The sequence below is a fragment of the Mobula birostris genome, chromosome 13, assembly GCF_030028105.1.
Source record: "Mobula birostris isolate sMobBir1 chromosome 13, sMobBir1.hap1, whole genome shotgun sequence".
Taxonomy (NCBI): Eukaryota; Metazoa; Chordata; class Chondrichthyes; order Myliobatiformes; family Myliobatidae; genus Mobula; species Mobula birostris.
In genome coordinates this window covers 8,789,813-8,809,489 of record NC_092382.1, presented here as the reverse complement: position 1 = coordinate 8,809,489, position 19,677 = coordinate 8,789,813, and the positions used below count along the sequence as shown (strand labels likewise).

General features: G+C 46.0%; 2 protein-coding genes across 3 annotated transcripts in view; one reads left to right on the top strand and one right to left on the bottom strand.

The window, feature by feature from the left end:
* The window catches only part of LOC140207445 (uncharacterized), a 51,741-nt gene extending 43,556 nt beyond the window's left edge, over positions 1-8,185 (bottom strand). The window contains exon 1 of the mRNA XM_072275967.1: positions 8,132-8,185. Coding sequence (XP_072132068.1) covers positions 8,132-8,185 — 54 coding nt within the window. The remainder of the gene's footprint in view (positions 1-8,131) is intronic.
* LOC140208348 (uncharacterized) lies at positions 6,809-18,533 on the top strand. Of its 2 annotated transcripts, none has more exons than XM_072276949.1 (2): positions 6,809-6,914; positions 16,276-18,533. In XM_072276949.1, exon 2 carries the CDS (start codon positions 16,657-16,659, stop codon positions 17,707-17,709), a length of 1,053 nt encoding a protein of 350 aa, XP_072133050.1. In that variant the 5' UTR covers positions 6,809-6,914; positions 16,276-16,656; the 3' UTR covers positions 17,710-18,533. The 2 variants fall into 2 exon arrangements, with proteins under 2 accessions (XP_072133050.1, XP_072133051.1); XM_072276950.1 differs by lacking the exon at positions 6,809-6,914 and adding an exon at positions 6,917-6,980.
* The last annotated feature ends 1,144 nt before the right edge of the window (positions 18,534-19,677 follow it).

The window sequence follows — 19,677 nt, the reverse complement described above, 5'->3', positions numbered from 1 at the left end:
AATCTGCCTATCGCACCAACATGTCAACAGAGGACACCATCTCCACGGCACTTCACTCTGCCCTGACCCACCTGGACAGCCCCAACTCTTACGTCAGAATGCTGTTCATTGACTTTAGTTCGGCATTCAATTCTGTAAGCCCCTTCAAGCTGATCACCAAACTTCGCCAGCTTGCTATCAGCTCATCCATCTACAATTGGACCTTGGACTTTCTGACTAACAGACCCCAATCAGTTAGATAACCTCTCCTCCTCCACTCTCACCCTGAACACCGGCGTGCCTCAAGGCTGTGTGCTGAGCCCTCTTCTGTACTCCCTCTTCACCTATGACTGCGTTCCTGTACATGGTTCTAACTCCATAATCAAGTTCGCAGAGGCCACCATGGTGGTTGGCCAGATCAGAGGGGATGACGAGACAGCCTACAGGGATGAGGTCCAGCACTTGGCTGCGTGGTGTGCCAACAATGATCTGGCCTTTAACACCCAGAAGACCAAGATCATTGTGGACTTCAGGCATGCTAGGAGCCACACTCCCAATCTACATCAACGGAACTGTAGTGGATCGTGTATCAAGCTTCAAATTCCTTGGTGTCCACATTTTCGAGGATCTCACCTGGTCCCTGAACTCCTCCATCTTGATCAAAAAGGCGCAACAGCGTCTTTACTTCCTGCGGAGCATCAATAAAGCTCACCTCTGTCCCAGGATATGACAGACTTTTACCACTGTACCATTGAGAGCATACTCACCAACTGCATCTCAGTGTTAAACCATAGAAACCACAGAAAGTACAGCACAGAAACAGGCCCTTTGGCCCCTCTTGGCTGTGCCAAACCATTTTCTGCCTAGTCCCACTGACCTGCGCACGGACCATATCCCTCCATACACCTCCCATCCATGTATCTGTCCAATTTATTCATAAATGTTAAAAAAAGAACCCACATTTACCACCTCGTCCGGCAGCTCATTCCATACACCCACCAATCTCTGTGTGAAGAAGCCCCCCCTAATGTTCTCTTTAAACTTTCACCCCTCACCCTTAACCCATGTCCTCTGGTTTTTTTCTTCCCTTGCCTCAATGGAAAAAGCCTGCTTGCATTCACTCTATCTTATACCCATCATAATTTTATATACCTCTATCAAATCTCCCCTCATTCTTCTACGCTCCAGGGAATAAAGTCCTAACCTATTCAACCTTTCTCTGTAACTGAGTTTCTCAAGTCCCGACTACATCCTTGTAAACCTTCTCTGCACTCTTTCAACCTTATTTATATCCTTCCTGTAATTTGGTGACCAAAACTGAACACAATACTCCAGATTCAGCCTCACCAATGCCTTATACAACCTCATCATAACATTCCAGTTCTTATACTCAATACTTTGATTAATAGGCCAATGTACCAAAAGCTCTCTTTACGACCCTATCTACCTGTGACGACACTTTTAGGGAATTTTGTATCTGTATTCCCAGATCCCTCTGTTCCACTGCACTCCTCAGTGCCTTACCATTAACCCTGTATGTTCTACGTTGGTTTGTCCTTCCAACATGCAATACCTCACACTTGTCAGTATTAAACTCCATCTGCCATTTTTCAGTCCATTTTTCCAGCTGGTCCAAGTCCCTCTGCAGGCTCTGAAAACCTTCCTCACTGTCTATTACACCTCCAGTCTTTGTATCATCAGCAAACTTGCTGATCCAATTTACCACATTATCATCCAGATCATTGATATAGATGACAAATAACAATGGACCCAGCACTGATCCCTGTGGCACACCAGTAGTCACAGGCCTCCACTCAGAGAAGCAACTCTCTACCACCACTCTCTGGCTTCTTCCATCGAGCCAATGTCTAATCCAATTTACCACCTCTCCATGTATACCTAGTGACTGAATTTTCCTAACTAACCTCCCATGCGGGACCTTGTCAAAGGCCTTACTGAAGTTCATGTAGACAATATCCACTGCCTTCCCTTCATCCACTTTCCTGGTAACCTCCTCGAAAAACTCCAACAGATTGGTCAAACATGACTTACCATGCACAAAGCCATGTTGACTCTCCCTAATAAGCCCCTGTCTATCCAAATGCTTGTAGATTCTGTCTCTTAGTACTCCCTCCAATAACTTACCTACTACTGACGTTAAACTCACCGGCCTATAATTTCCCGGATAACTTTTCGATCCTTTTTTAAACAACGGAACAACATGAGCCACTCTCCAATCCTCCAGCACCTCACCTGCAGACAGCGACATTTTAAATATTTCTGCCAGGGCCCCCGCAATTTCAACACTAGTCTCCTTCAAGGTCCGAGGGAACACCCTGTCAGGTCCTGGGGATTTATCCACTTTAATTTTCCTCAAGACAGCAAGCACCTCCTCCTTTTCAATCTGTACAGTTTCCATGGTCTCACTACTTGATTCCCTCAATTCCATAGATTTCATGCCAGTTTCCTTAGTAAATACAGACGCAAAAAACCTATTTAAGATCTCCCCCATTTCCTTTGGTTCCGCACAAAGCCAACCACTCTGATCTTCAAGAGGACCAATTTTATCCCTTACAATCCTTTTGCTCTTAATATACTTGTAAAAGCTCTTTGGATTATCCTTCACTTTGACTGCCAAGGCAATCTCATGTCTCCTTTTAGCCCTCCTGATTTCTTTCTTAAGTATTTTCTTGCACTTCTTATACTCCTCAAGCACCTGATTTACCCCCTGTTTCCTATACATTTCATACAACTCCTTCTTCTTCTTTATCAGAGTTGCAATATCCCTTGAGAACCAAGGTTCCTTATTCCTATTCAATTTGCCTTTAATCCTGACAGGAACAGACAAACTCTGCACTCTCAAAATTTCCCCTTTGAAGGCGTCCCACCTACCAATCACATCTTTGCCAGAGAACAACCTGTCCCAATCCACACTTTTTAGATCCTTTCTCATTTCTTCAAATTTGGCCTTCATTCAGTTCAGAACCTCAACCCTAGGACCAGATCTATTCTTGTCCATGATCAAATTGAAACTAATGGTGTTATGATCACTGGAACCAAAGTGCTCCCCTACACAGACTTCTGTCACTTGCCGTAATTCGTTTCCTAACAGGAGATCCAATATTGCATCCCCTCTAGTTGGTCCCTCTATATATTGATTTAGAAAACTTTCCTGAACACATTTTACAAACTCTAAACCATCTAGACCCCTAACAGTATGGGAGTCCCAATCAATGTATGGAAAATTAAAATCCCCTACCACCACAACTTTATGTTTCCTGCAGTTGCCTGCTATCTCTCTGCAGATTTGCTCTTCCAAGTCTCGTTGACTATTGGGTGGTCAGTAATACAATCCCACTAATGTGGCTATACCTTTCCTGTTTCTCAGCTCCACCCATAAGGACTCAGTAGACAAGCCCTCTAATTTGTCCTGCCTGGGCACTGCTGTAATATTTTCCCTAACAAGCAATGCTACTCCCCCACCTTTCATTCCTCTGCCTCGATCAGATTTGAAATATCGGAACCCTGGAATATTAAGCTGCCAGTCCTGCCCCTCCTGCAGCCAAGTTTCACTAATTGCTACAACGACATAATTCCACGTGTCAATCCACGCCCTCAACTTATCCGCCTTCCCCACAATACTCCTAGCATTGAAATATATACACCTCAGAAGATTTTTACCACCACTCACAACCTCTTTATATCAGCAGATTTGCTTAAACTTTCAACATCATTTATTTTCACCCCAGCCACACTGTCAGCTCTGGCACTCTGGTTCCCACCCCCCTGCAAATCTAGTTTTAAAGCCTCCCCAATAGCACTAACAAACCTCCCTGAAAAGGATATTGGTCCCCCTGTGGTTCAAGTGTAACCCGTCTCTCTTGTACAGGTCCCACCTGCCCCAGAAGAGGTCCCAATGATCCTGAAATCTGAAACCCTGCCCCCCTACACCAGTTCCTCAGCCACTTGTTCCTCCTCCAGAGCATCCTATTCCTACCCTCACTGGCACCTAGCACAGGTAGCAATCCTGAGATGTATGGCAATTGTCCCATTTCGGACTACAAAGCACTCCACTGTGTGGTGAAAACTGCCCAGCGGATTATCAGCACCTAATTGTCCACCATTGAGAACATCTACCATAAACACTGCCTGGGAAGGGCGAAACGCATTATCAAGGATGCATCTCACCCTAACCATGGACTTTTTACTCTCCTCCCATCTGCTAGGCACTACAGGAAGCCTCCGCTCCCGCACCAGCAGGCACAGGAAGAGCTTCTTCCCTGAGGCTGTGATGCTGCTGAACCTCACATCACAGCACTAAGCAGTATTGCATCCGTATTGTACTGTCTCCGTACTTTTATATTTGTGTGCTGTAGTACTTACTTTTTATTCTCAGTTATTTTGTAAATAACACTATTCTTTGCATTTCTGGTCAGATGCTAACTGCATTTCATTGGCTTTGTATCTGTACTTGGCACACTGACAATAAAGTTGAATCTAATCTAATCTAAAAAAAACAAAGGAGCTGATTGTGGACGACAGGAGGAATGGAGACAGGCTCACCCCTATTTGGCATCAGTGGATCTGGGGTTGAGACGGTGAACAGCTTCAAGATCCTTGGCATAAACATCACCGAGGATCTCACATGGTCTGTACATACCGGCTGTGTTGTGAAAAGAGCACACAGCACCTTGCTCACCTCAGACGGCTGAAGAAGCTTGGGATGGGGTCCCAAATCCTAAGAACTTTGTACAGGAACACAATTGAGAGCATCCTGACTGGCTGCATCACTGCCTGGTATGGGAACTGTACTTCCCTTAATCGCAGGAACCTGCAGAGAGTGGTGCGGACAGCCCAGCACATCTGTAGATGTGAACTTCCCACTATTCAGGACATTTACAGAGACAGGTGTGTAAAAGGGGCCCAAAGGATATTGGGGACCCAATTCACACCACAACCACAAACTGTTCCTGCTGCTCCCATCCAGGAAACGGTACCAAAGAGCAAAAGGACCAACAGGCTCCGGGACATCATCTTCCACCAGGCCATCAGACTGATTAATTCATGCTGATACAATTGCATTTCTATGTTATATTGACTGCCGTATGTACAAACTATTTATTATAAACAACTATAAATTACACATTGCACATTCAGACGGAGATGTAAAGATTTCTACTCCTCACGTACAGGAAGGATGTATGTAATAAAGTCAATTCAATTCAATTCACCCTCCCCACTATCTGTTCTGTCATTCTGGTTCCCATTTCCCCCTACAACTTATTTTAACCACATCACCCTCTCTCCCCACACTAGCACTAGCGAGCCTCACCACTGGGATATTAGTCCCCTCTTGTTCTGTTCCCCTCACTAACAAATCCCCTATCACCCCTTTGACTTTCCTCTGCCAGGTAATCCCCCCAACAGTTTCTAAAGTGGATCCACCTGTTGTTGTGTGGGATGGACACAAGATTACTCTGCGATGGCGATTTAACCTCATTCCCCTTCCTGACTCTCACCCAGTTTCTTGTGTCCTACACCTTGGGTGTAACTCACCTCTCTTCATGTCATATCTATGACTTTAGATAGAGAGGTATTCATTTTAACAGCCAGCAAATCACTGTCAGTAAGAACTTTGATCTCCTCTGGGCTCGATCGACTTCATCTGCACTCTCACACAACCTATGTAGCAGGCCTGTAACGGGGAATGAAGTATTTTCTCACCAGAGCTTTTGCACATTGTCCATATCTGATTTGCTTGCTAAATGACGCTTTAAAAAGTCAGATTTCAAACTATCACTCCACTTCCTCCCACTTTCAAATTCTCCAGCAACTTTTTGCATCACCACAATACACACAGGTAACACCAGTTTCTGTATTGTATATAAATATTTCCCCCTGAACCCTCCCCCAGGTGACTGACGGTGGTGAACTCAGTGATGGCAATGCCAATGAATATGAAGGGAAGAGCAGGAGTCTGTCTCATTGGAGTCTGGCACATTTGTGATGTGAAAGCTACTTGTTGCCCAGGACAAAGGTGTTTGCTATCATTATGTACCCAGAGAGAGTGGGACAAAACATGTTCTCACGGGTAGAAAGTCCAGAACAAGAGGGGGTGGAACAAGCAACAGACACAAAATGCTGGAGGAACTCAGCAGGCCAGGCAGCATCTATGGAAAAGAGTACTAATGCTGAGTTCCTCCAGCAATTTGTGTGTGTTGCTCGGATTTCCAGCATCTGCAGATTTTCTCTTGTTTGTGACTGGAAGCAGAACAAAGGTGATTTTCACAACAGCTGATGTAAAAGATTTTGTTCCCTTTCTCCGAGTTCCCGATCCTTGCATTTAGACAGCTGGAGCTCAGCTCTGTCTGAGAGACCCATCGGTTCCCATTCCTCTCATCAGCCGAAGCTCCCCGGGGCCCGTGTACGGATGGTGGGGCTGAGAGAGAGGGAAGAGAGCAGGACTGTCCCGGGATTGCGGGTCACGGAGTCCGGAGTCACAGCAACTACCCGAAGTCGGTGTTGGAAACGCCGCCCGGTGAGACCCCCAACCCGGAGACCCCTTCTCACCTCAACCGATCATCCGGGGCCTTTTGTGCCCCGCGCGCTGATGAGCTCGAGCCTTGGTCGGTTTAACGGCTGGGCTACTAATCACGTGACCAGACCCTCCCCCACCGCTGTCAAACAGAGGAGTCACGCGATGCGCTGTTCCCATTGGTCCGAAGTGATGTCAATCACTACTTCCAGCCAATAGCGGAGGCGGACCAGCCGAGAGGGCGTTACCCCCGCTGACTCCGTCTCCCGAACTTTCCGTCACGGCGGGACAACCGTCAAAGTAAATGTCCGCTTTCTGATTTATTTCCATTTCCCTCCGAGGGAAGTTGGGGCGTTTGTGAAGCGTCTCCTGCGGCCGGAGTCTGATGTGTCGCTGAGAGGTAGGAGGAGACCGCTCGGCCCGTCGGTTTGATGCCGGTTCCCCGGGGAGGGAGAGGATGAAGACGGTGAGAGAGGGGGGCGGACAGGATGTTTGTCCCGGTGGGGGACAGGAGGGGCTCATCTTGTGGAAATGTCTGAGCCCACGGTGGTGGCGATTCACCACATTGGGGGGCAAACAGCGGCAGACTGTTGCCCTGCAAAGCGGGGCCAATGGTCCGGGCAAAGTGACAATTATTTGTGTTTTGTTGAGACTGTACCGGGAATATGGTGTAAAAATCCCGCTCCCCACACTAACAACGGGTCACACAGACCAAAGAACAAACTGCCGGAGGAACTCAGTGGGTCGGGCAGCATCTGTGGAGGGAAATGGACCGTCAACATTTCGGGCCGAGACCCTCCCTCTGGACTGAGAGTGGACGGGAAATAGTCCGAGAAAAGAGGTGAGGGGTGGGGATGGGGCAAGAGCTGGGGAGTGAGAGGTGGATCCAGGTGAGGGGGAGGTGGGAAGGTGGAAATAGTGACGGGGTGGGAGGTGAGTGGTTGGGGCAACACGGGGCTGCAGGAGATGGAAATTAATTCCATAGAGGATTAACAAAGAGGTTAGAGAGTATTTGTTATAGAGAGTGCAATGAAGATTCACCAGACTAATCCCTGGAGTGGTGGGGGTCATCATATGAAGAAAGATCAAATGCAATAACCCTTTCATTTATAGAATTGAGGACTGAGAGGTGAACACATTGAAATGCACAACATCATTACTGGCTGAACCAGGGATCCCAGTCTCTGAAAAAGGGGGTGGACTGTCCGGGACTGAGATGAGGGGAAATGTCTCCACTCTGAGGGTGGTGAATGTCTGTAAATCCCCACCACAGAGAGGTGGTGAAGACTCAGTGATCGTCCTCACATAAAACAGAGGCTGGTAGATGTGTGGAGACCGGAGGGATCGAGGAAATGAGGATCGGGCAGAAACATGTGGCTGAGATGGGAGAGCAGCCACCATTCTGTTGATGGTTAGAGGGGCTGAATGGCCACTTCCTGCTGTTTCTCACTTGATGTTTCAGTGTTCCTGTCCAGTGAGGCAGGAGGAATGTGAATAGAAATTAGAAACATAGAAAAACTACAGCAGAACATAGGACCTTCAGCCACAATGCTGTGCCGAATATATCCTTACCTCAGAAATTACCTAGGGTTACCCATAGCCCCCTATTTTTCTAACTTCCATGTCCAGGAGACTCTTCAAAGTCCCTATCATATCCGTCTCCACCACCATCGCTGGCAGCCCATTCCACGCACTCACCACTCTCTGTGCAAAAAAAAAAACTTACCCCTGACATCTCCTCTGCACCTACTCCTCAGAACCTTAAACCTGTGTCCTCTTGTGGCAAATATTTCAGCCCTGGTAAAAAGCCTCTGACTATCCACAAGATCAATGCCTCTCATCATCTTATACACCTCTATCAGGTCACCGCTCATCCTCTGTCACTCCAAGGAGAAAAGGCCATGTTCACTCAACCTATTCTCATAAGGCATGCTCCCCAATCAGGCAACATCCTTGTAAATCTCCTCTGCACTCCTTTCTACGGTTTCCACGTCCTTCCTGTAGTGAGGCGAACAGAACTGAGCGCAGTACTCCAAGTGGGGTTGACCAGGGTCCTATTTAGCTGTAACACTACCTCTCGGCTCCTAAACTCAATCCCAGGGTTGATTTAGGCCAATGCACCGTACCGCCTTCTTAACCACAGAGTCAACCTGCGTAGCAGCTTTGAGTGACTTATGGACTCGGACCACAAGATGCCTCTGATCCTCCACACTGCCAAGAGTCTTACCATTAATACTATATTCTGCCATCATATTTGACCTACCAAAGTGAGCCACTGATCTGGGTTGAATTCCATCTTCTACTTGTCAAGCCCAGTTTTGCATCCTATCAATGTCCGCTGTAGCCTCTGACAGCCCTCCACACTATCCGCAACACCTCCAACCTTTGTGTCATCAGCAAATTTACTAACCCATCCCTCTACTTCCTCATCCAGGTCATTTATAAAAATCACCAAGAGTAGGGGTCCCAGAACAGATCCCTGAGGCACACCACTGGTCACTGAGCTCCATGCAGAATATGACCTGTCTACAAGCACTCTTTGCCTTCTGTGGGCAAGCCAGATCTGGATCCAGAAAGCAATCTCCCCTTGGATCCCAGGCCTCCTTACTTTCTCAATAAGCCTTGCATGGTGTACCTTATCAAATCAAATGTTCTTCTGATGTTCGCCTTAAACTAGACTGGTGTTTAATATTGTGGATCTGTAAAAGATAAATCAGTTCTGTTTCAAATCTCATGTCACAGATACTTACTGTCTCTGCCACACTCACTCTGTACACTAGAGAGGCCACTCAATCCGTCTGCTCCCTGCCCATGTTTCTGTTCCATATCAGTATTTTACAGTCTAGCCCTGTTGTTCACTTCACCTCTCACTCTCCCCATGATGACAGGTTGCAACTCGTCACTACTCTGCAGGAGAAGAGATTTCCCTTGAACTTCATAGAATCAGAAATCTAGAGCAGATTACAGGCCCCTCAGCTCACAATGTTGTGCCAATCATGTAACCTACTCCAGAAACTGCCTGGAATTTCCTGACCGCATTGCCCTCTATTTTCCTAAGCTCCATATACCTGTCTATTGGTAATCATTTTCCAATGTCTATAGATTCAGGATCAGTTCCTGTGGATTGGAGGGTAGCTAATGTTATCCCACTTTTGAAGAAAGGAGGGAGAGAGAAAACAGGCAATTATAGACCAGTTAGTCTGACAACAGTGGTGGGGAAGATGCTGGAATCAAGTATAAAAGATGTAATAGCAGCACATTTGGATAGCAGCGGCAGGATAGGTCCCAGTCAGCATGGATTTACGATGGGGAAATCATGCTTGACTAATCTTCTGGAATTTTTTGAGAACATAACTATGAAAATGGATATGGGAAAGCCAGTGGATGTAGTGTACCTGGACTTTCAGAAAGCCTTTGATAAAGTCCCACATAGGAGGTTAGTGTGCAAAATTAGAGCAAATGGTATTGGGGGTAGGGTACTGACATGGATAGAAAATTGGTTAGTAGACAGGAAACAAACAGTAGCGATTAATGGCAGAATGGCAGGCGATGACCAGTGGGGTACCGCAGGGTTCAGTGCTGGGACCACAGCTGTTTACAATATATATTAATGATTTGGATGAAGGGATTAAAACATCAAGTTTTCTGATGACACAAAGCTGGGTGACAGTGTGAAATGTGAGCAGGACGTATGAGAATGCAGGGTGACTTGGACAGGCTGGGTGAGTGGGCGGATGCATAGCAGATGCAGTTTAATGTGGATAAATGTGAGGTTATCCACTTTGCTGGCAAGAACAGGAAGGCAGATTATGATCTAAATGGTGTCAAGTTAGGAAAAGGGGAAGTACAACGAGATCTAGGTGTTCTTGTACATCAGTCACTGAAAGCAAGCATGCAGGTACAGCAGACAGTGAAGCAAGCTAATGGCATGCTGGCCTTCATAACAAGAGGAATTGAGTATTAGAGCAAAGAAGTCCTTCTGCAGTTGTACAGGGCCCTGGTGAGACCACACCTGGAGTAGTGTGTGCAATTTTGGTCTCCAAATTTGAGGAAGGACATTCATGCTATTGAGGGAGTGCAGCGTAGGTTCACAAGATTAATTCCCGGGATGGCGGGACTGTCATATGTTGAAAGATTTGAGCGATTGGGCTTGTATACTCTGGAATTTAGAGGGATGAGAGGGGATCTTATTAAAACATAAGATTATTAAGGGATTGGACACGCTGGAGGCAGGAAGCATGTTCCCACTGATGGGTGAGTCCAGAACCAGAGGCCACAGTTTAAGAATAAGGGGTAGGCCATTTAGAACGGAGTTGAGGAAAAACTTTTTCACCCAGAGAGTGGTGGATATATGGAATGTTCTGCCCCAGAAGGCTGTGGAGGCCAAGTCTCTGGATGCTCTCAAGAAAGAGATGGATAGAGTTCTTAAAGATAGAGGAATCAAAGGTTATGGGGAGAAGGCAGGAACTGGATACTGATTGTGGGCGATCAGCCATGATCACAGTGAAAGGTGGTTCTGACTCTAAGGGCTGAATGGCCTACTCCTGCACCTATTGTCGATTGTCCAAGTGTCTTAAAAGACCCTATTGTATCCACGTCTACCGATGTCTCTGGCTGTGCATTCCACACACCCACCACTTTTTGACATCTCCTGTGCGCCTGGGTCCAAGCACCTTAAAACTATGCCCCTCGTGTTAGGCATTTCAGCCCTGGGAAAAAGCCTCTGGCTATTCACACGACCAATATCTCTCATCATCTTATACACCTGCATGATTTTCTCCAGGCTGAATAAGACGATGAGCTCCCTGTGTATTTGAAGTTCTTCAGTGCTGTGAAATAATTTAGCTAAACTCCTTCTTCGCTGCTCTTTTCAACGTTTTCGGTCATTTTCACTCATTTCAAAGGACTGTGCCTCAGACAGCTGGGTTGTTGCAATGCGCCTCTAAAGTCTTACAGCAGACTAGCGAATGATTCTTCGATGGAGCAGATTCAGAAACCAATGAGATGCCGGCCTGAGTCAGGGCTTTGAGGCTCCAGAGAGCGATGGGGTCTAGAGTTTATGGGGAGGAGGAGGAATCTGACCAGCAGGATGTGCCTATAAATCAAAGATGAGAAACATTTAGAAACATTGATTGAAAAAAAAAGTGGGTTCTGCAAAATACTGGAATAAATCAGCAGATCAGGCAACGAATGTGGAGAGGAATAAATAGACAACATTCAGGCCGAACCCCTTCAGCATGCCCAGGCTGTGTACTCCTCTGCTTAGTCGCTGCCTGAACTGCAAAGTTCCTCCAGCATTTTGTGTGTGTACGTCTCTGTATTTCCAGCAACTGCAGAATCTCTTGTGTTTTATATCTACATCTGTAAGAGGATTGTACTTTGGCATTAGATACACATTGATATTGAGTATATTGTTTATGGGAGCCACTTTCTGCGTTAAAACAGCTGCTGAATTTTCTACACACACAAAAAAAAGCTATGGACGTGGAACTGGTGCTTGCAGAAACTTTTAATGGCACCGTGATTACCAATAAAGCCCTGCGATATAAAGTTCGCCGTCGCCGAAGCACCGATCAAATGCGCAAGCGTCAGGGCTGTTCCGTTGCCGAATATCACGCATGCGCGCAGTACACGCTAAGCTTAAGGAGATCGGCTGTAGGGAGACTGTTGCGGGGTGGGGAGAAGGGAGGTTGGTGGGGTTTCAACACCGACTTCGGGACAGTTGCTGTGAGCTCCGGACTCCGTGACCCGAAATCCTGGGACAGTCCTGCTCTCTTCCCTCTCTCTCAGCCCCACCATCCGTACACGGGCTCCGGGGAGCTTCCGGTTGAGAGGGAATGGGAACCGATGGATCTCTCAGACAGAGCTGAGCTCCAGCTGTCTAAATGCAAGGATTGGGAACTCGGAGAAAGGGAACAAAATCTTTTACATCAGCTGTTGTGAAAATCACCTTCATTCTGCCTCCAATCACAACCAAGAGAAAATCTGCAGAGAGGGCACAGTTTTAAGGTGCTTGGAAGTAGGTACGAAGGAGATGTCAGGGGTGTTGTGTTCTTTATACGTACCGTGGGTTACTAATAACAAACCATATTCTGCAGAATTGAACTTCTACTTAACAGCAGCAAAACCACGTCTTACACTGCCATGCTTCTCTATCATTCTTCATTTCTGCTCATGTTAGTAACTCTGTCCAGTCACGTCATGACACGTGATATCACCACAAGGGGTAAGTTTTTTTACACAGAGTGGTGAGTGCGTGGAATGGGCTGCGGCAGCTGTGATGAAGCCGGATACAATAGGGTCTTTTAAGAGGATCCTGGATAGGTACATGGCACGTAGAAGAATACAGGGCTATGGGGAACTCTAGGGAATTTCTGAAGTAAGTAATGTCTGGCACAGCATTGTGGGCCAAAGGGCCTGTATTGTGTTGTATAAATGGGGAAGTCACTTACCCATGACCTCTGGTTGTCGTCCCACCCAACATCAGTGGAAAAAGCTGCTTGCATTTACCCTATCTATACCCTCATAATTATGCCTACTTCCAACAAAGCCTTTTTTTAGGTGAATATGATGATGAGGGGCATTGATCATGTGGATAGCCAGAGGCTTTTCCCAGGGCTGAAATGGCTAACACGAGGGGCATAGTTTTAAGCTGCTTGGAAATAGATACCGAGGGGATGTCAGGGGTAAGTTTTTTTTACACAGAGAGTGGTGGGTGTGTGGAATGCACTGCCAGCAGTGGTGGCCGAGGCAGATAAAATAGGGTCTTTTAACAGCCTCTTAGATAGGTACATGGTGCTTAGAAACATAGAGGTCTATGTGCTAGGGAAATTCCAGGCAGTTTCTAGAGTAAGTTTCATGGTTGGAACAACATTGTGGGCTGAATGGCCTGGAATATGCTGTAGATTTCTATGTTCTATGTTGAACAGTGAAATAACTTTGGCTATCCTACAATCCTCTGATAACTCTCCCATTACTAAGGATGATTTAATTATCTCTGCTGGGGCCCCGACGATTTCTGCACTTGCCTCCCATGGGGACCGAGGGCGCACCTTGTCATGCCCTGGAGATTTATCCACCCTCTTCTTTAATCTGTACAGGGTCCACGATTTTAATGCTGCTTTTCCACACTCTCATTGACACTGTGTCCATCTGAGTAAATAGAAATGAAAAAAATATTTAAGATCTCCCCCATCTGCTTTGGTTCCAGCCATGGATTGCCATTCCGGTCTTCCAGAGGACCAACTTTGTGCCTTGCAATCCTTTTGCTTTTAATCTATCTCCAGAATCCCTGAGGATTATCCTTCATCTTTTCTGCGAGGGGAATCTCATGCCGCCTTTTAGCCCTCCTGATTTATTTCTTATACTCCATTTCAACCTGCCTGCCTATCCCTGTTCTGCAACTCCATTTTGTGCTTCATCAGGGTCTCAATATCTCTTGAAATCTAAGGTTCCCTACAGTTTCTATCTTTACCTTTTATTCTGACAAGCACATACCCGCTTTGTACTTTCAAAATTTCGCTTTGAAGGCCTCAATTTACCAAGCACACCTTTGCCATAAAGCAGCCTGTCCCAGGCCACAGTTGCCAGATCCTAGTGTCATAATTCCAGGTGTTGATCCATGCCCTGAACACATCCGCCTTTCCTACGCTGCTCCTTGTATTGAAATATACAGGGCTCAGCATATTCACTGCACCATGCTCAACTTTTTCATTCCTGACTTTGTCTGAGGACTGAACAACAACTGTCTCCGCAAACCCTGCACTATCTGTTCTGTTATTCAGGCTCCCATTCCCCCTGCAACTTCAGTTTGACCCTCCCCCACCACCACCTCCCATAGCAGCTCTATCACCCCTTTGGCTTTCATCTCCCAGATCAATAAAAAGGAGGTGCATACCTGGTACAGGCAGATTGGAACAAATGGGGTACTTGTGAGATACAGGAAATTCAAGTGAACACTTATGAAAGACAAAGAAGGCATGAGGTTACCCCAGCAGGCAAGATGAAGGAGAATCCTCATGGATTCTGCAGATATGTTAAGAGTGAAAAGATTGCAAGGGAAAAAATTAATCCTCTGCAAGATCAGAATGGTAATCCATATGAGGAGACAAAATAGATGTGGGAGATTTTTTTTTACTCACGAGATGAACACAGAGTCTATAGAAGTGAGGCAAAGCAGCATCAAATTCCTAGACCCTGTACAAATTACAGAGGTGGAATATGGGAGGTGGATCAAGAAGGTTTGGTCACTCAGCACCCAAGATGAGATACTAAATTGGATGAGACACTGTCTTTGGGAGAAGCCAGTGTGTGGTAGCAGATGGCTGCCTCTTGACCGCATCCTGTGACTAGCGGTGTGCCACAGGGATCAGTGCTGTATCTGTTATTGTTTGTCATCTATATCAGTAATCTGGATGATAGGGTGGTTAACTGGATCAGAAAATTTGTAGCTGACACCAAGATTGGTGGTGTAGTCGTCAGCGAGGAAGAGTATCATGGTTTGCAGTATGATCTGGACCAGCTGGGAAAATGGTTTGGGAAATGGAAAATGTAATTTAATGCAGACAAGTGTGAGGTGTTGCACTTTGGTATGACCTACCAAGGGAGGTCTTTCACAGTGACTGGTCAGGCATGGAGGAGTATTGTAGTAAGAAAGGGTCCTGGGAATACAAGTCTTTAATTCACTGATAGTGGTATCACAGTTAGATAGAGACAGAAAGAAAGATTTCAGCCCATTGGCCTTCATGAACTAGAGTACTGACAACAATAGACGGATGTTATGTTGACTTGTAGAAGGCACTGGTGAAGCCTAATTTGGAGTATTGTGTGCGGTTTTGGTTACCAACCTACAGGAAAGATGTGAAAGAGGTTCAGAGAAAATTCACAAGGATGTTGCCAGGTCTGTAGGACTTGAGTTATAAGGAAAGATCGAACAGGTCAGGACTTTATTCCTTGGAACATAAAAGACTGAGGGGAGATTTGATTGGGGTATACCACTATTATGAGGGACATAGATAGGGATTTTACCACTGAGATGGTGTGGGACTACAACCAGAGGCCATGGGTTAAGGGGGAAAGGTAAAACGTTAAGGGGAACATGAGGGGAAACTTCTTCACACCGACGATCATCCGGGTGTGGAATGAGCAAAGAGCACAAGTGGTGCATGCAAGCACGATTTCAACATTTAAGAGGTTTGAGTAGGTGCCTGGATGGTAGGGGTATGGGAGTGGGCAGTTTAAATAGTTCAGCACAAACCAGATGGCCCAAGAACCTGAAATAATACAAAAATTCACTTTAAGTCCTTTTCACAGCTGTGCAGACCAACCATTCATCTCAGCAGGAATTTTTTTATATGGCGTTAACACTGTGGCACTTTAAGTTAATCATACGTAAAAGAAAATCCCAAATGCATGTCAAGGAAGACTATTTGTGTGATACTGTTTCAGTTACTGTGGGGCCAGGCACCCATGCTGCTCAGCAGGAGCAGGGAATAATACCAATGGAGAGAGTCAGACTGAGCCAAGTCACAGATTGGAGATGGCAGAAATGCTCCATTCTTATAGAGACAGGAAGAGCATCAGGGAATTGATGGCCATTCCAGATACCAGCACTGTGCCCATGCAGAAGATGATTTCTCTGTCCATCTTGGGTTGAATCTCACTGTTACAGTGTGATACCAGATCAAACCTTGGCAACTCAAGTAATCTCATCTGAAATGTTGTCCTACACACACTAATGGATTTTGTTATTCTTTTTACAGATTAAAAATGAGAAGGAATTTGTCCCCAGGAATCTCAAACACGACTCGCCAGTTTTGCTGTCTCTGTCTAGACATTTAAGAAAAGGAGCAAGGGATTCAATCAGCCATCCTTCCTGCTCAGAAGGTGGGGAGGGATTCACTCGTTCATTTGACCAATTGGTACACCCATTATTTTACACAGGGGAGAGGCCGATCACGTGCTCGGACAGTGGGAATGGATTTACTCGGTCATCACAACTGAAGTTACATCAGCAAGTTCACACTGGACAAGGCCATTCATCTATTCTGTGTGTGAGGAAGGATTCAGTCGGTCTTCCCACCTGTCGACACACCAGCATCTGCTGAATTTGTGGGAAAGGATTCACTCAGTCATCTGACACAATGGCTCACCAGCGTGTTTACACTGGCGAGCGGCCGTTCACCTGCTCAGACTGTGGGAAGGAATTCACTGAGTCATCCAACCTAATGGCACATCAGCGAGTTCACACTGGGGAGAAGCCGTTCACGTGCTCAGTCTGTGGGAAGAGATTCACTTGGTTATCCACACTACAGAGTCATCAGCGAGTTCACACTGGGGAGAAGCCATTCACCTGCTCAGTCTGTGGGAAGAGATTCACTGATTCATCCAACCTACAGAGACATCAGCGAGTTCACACTGGGGAGAAGCCGTTCACCTGCTCAGTCTGTGGGAAGAGATTCACTGATTCATCCACCGTACAGAGTCATCAGCGAGTTCACACTGGGGAGAAGCCGTTCACCTGTTCAGGATGTGGGAAGGGATTCACTCAGTTATCCAAACTACAGATTCATCAGCGAGTTCACACTGGGGAGAAGCCATTCACCTGCTCAGAATGTGGGAAGGGATTCACTCAGTTATCCGCCCTGCAGAGACATCAGCGAGTTCACACTGGGGAGAAGCCGTTCACCTGCTCAGTCTGTGGGAAGAGATTCACTGATTCATCCAACCTACAGAGACACCAATTAGTTCACACAGGGGAGAAGCCGTTCACCTGCTCAGTCTGTGGGAAGAGATTCACTGATTCATCCACCCTACAGAGTCATCAGCGAGTTCACACTGGGGAGAAGCCATTCACCTGCTCAGAATGTGGGAATGTATTCACTTGGTCATCCCAACTACTGGCACACCAGTCAGTTCACACTGGGGAGTGGCCGTTTACCTGCTCAGAATGTGGGAAAGGATTCCCTCAATCGTCCACCCTACTGACACATCTGCGAGTTCACACTGGGGAAAAACCGTTCACCTGCTCAGTCTGTGGGAAGAGATTCACTCAGTCATCCAACCTACAGAGACATCAGCGAGTTCACACTGGGGAGAAGCCATTCACCAGCTCAGAACGTGGGAAAGGATTCACTCAGTCATCCAACCTACTGGCACACCAGTCAGTTCACAATGGGGAGTGGCCATTGTTATGAATCCCTAGATTTCGTTTCCTGTGGACTGTCATTTTGAGAGAGAGAGAGAGAGAGAGAGAGAGAGATTAAGAATGGAAATCAGTCTGACTTGCAGCTTGTTTACATCACTCACAGCTTGTTTAGTTTTAACCGAGGACACGGACACTCAAGAGTCAGACGGAGATGAAGGAGGATAAATGGAAGGATCAAAACAAGGGAACTGGTGGCCAAGGGTCACTGTTTCGAACTTTCCTGTGCCCACAAGGGTGGGTTAATTATCGATTCAGCGAACATCGAATGTGTGGTTGTCACCTCGTTTGATCCATAGAAGTGGATCGGATTTGGGGTATCCTGTGAAGACCACTTATGTGTTAACCCTTTCCTGGGTGTGGTGTGGGAATTCACTTGAAGACGATACCTCTTGTGACAAGTCACCTTCAGTGATAATTTGTATGTGGATTTGGAACGACGATGGATAAAATCTACAGTGACTGTTCTTTCGTTTTACCACTGTGGAATTCGACAGAATTGCCTTCTCTTGACATTTACCCTGCACTACAAATATCTCTCTCTCATCACCTATTCTGTGGTTGAACTGAACTTTCATAGTTCACCATCTCAAGACTCCAAGCCTTGTTTCCCCTGAGCTCAATAGTTTGGGAGTTATATTTACACACAAGTACACATAACACTGTTAACTTTTGTTTATCTTGCTAATTACTATATTGTTAGTAGATACGAATAAAGGTAGTGGATGTAACATCAAAAACAGACTCTAAGGGTAGTCTATTGCGTCTGGCTCATTTCTAAAGCGTTACGGTTCATAACAAAATTTGGGCTTGCATCCGGGATATGAACAGATTTGAGGGCGTATTGATTAATTATCGATTTCATTGGAGAAATCCCTTTTGATTTATTTGTGTGTGGAAAATCAGCAGGAATGGATGTTGATAGATTTCTGGAAGCACCAGCCTCTGAGGCGTTAGAGGACACCTGAAGGATTGAGTTGTTGAGTATTGCTAAAAGGTTAAAACTTGCTAAGGTGAAATCGACAATGAGGAGGTCACAGATGCAGAGGATAATAGCTGAACATTATGTATCTGAGGGTGTGTTTAAAGTGGAGGAGTTGGAGGTGTTTCCTGGAAGTAAACCAAGTGAGCTTAGGCTCCCGTACAAGTTAGAAAAATTAAAGATGGAGGCTGTGGAAAGGCAGAGGCAGGTTGAGGCTGGACAGGCAGGAAAACAGCCATTACTATTCTGCCATCATCCATGCTAGTGTCCCTTTGCAATCAACTTTGGTGAGCTCTTCTCCCATGCCTTCGTAGTTCCCCTCACTCCACTAATAATGATGCATCTTCTTGTACCTTTCCCCTCTCAAAGTGCAGAGTGAATTCTAACATGTTATGATCACCAAGTCCACGTTTCCTTTACCATAAGCTTCGTAATCAAACCTGGTTCATTACACAACACCCAATCCAAAATTAACTTTTCCCTAATGGGCACAATTACAAGCTGTTCAAAAAGGCATCTCATTGGTATTTTCCAAATTCCCTCTCTTGAGATCAAACACCAACCTGATTTTCATAATCAACCTCCACCCATCCCACTCGTGGACTGTTTGTTCCACTCCCATCTGGGTAGACTACGCAGCATCCTCACCAGGACTACCAGCCTCTGGGACAGCTACTTTCCCCAAGCAGTAAGGCTGATAAATATCTCTACCCACCAACCCACCCTTCCACACCACCAAACACCTCGACTTTATCATTTCCTGTCTGTCATCTTATATGCAGGCATACTTTTATTTATTATTTTATCATTTATTATTATATTGTAATTTGTCCTCTACTGTGCCTATTTTCTTGTTTATTATTTATTGTAGTGCCCTGCACTGTTTTGTGCACCTCATGCAGTCCTGTGTAGGTCTGTAGTCAAGTGTAGTTTTTGTGTTATTTTACGTAGTCTAGTGTAGCTTTGCGTTGTGTCACT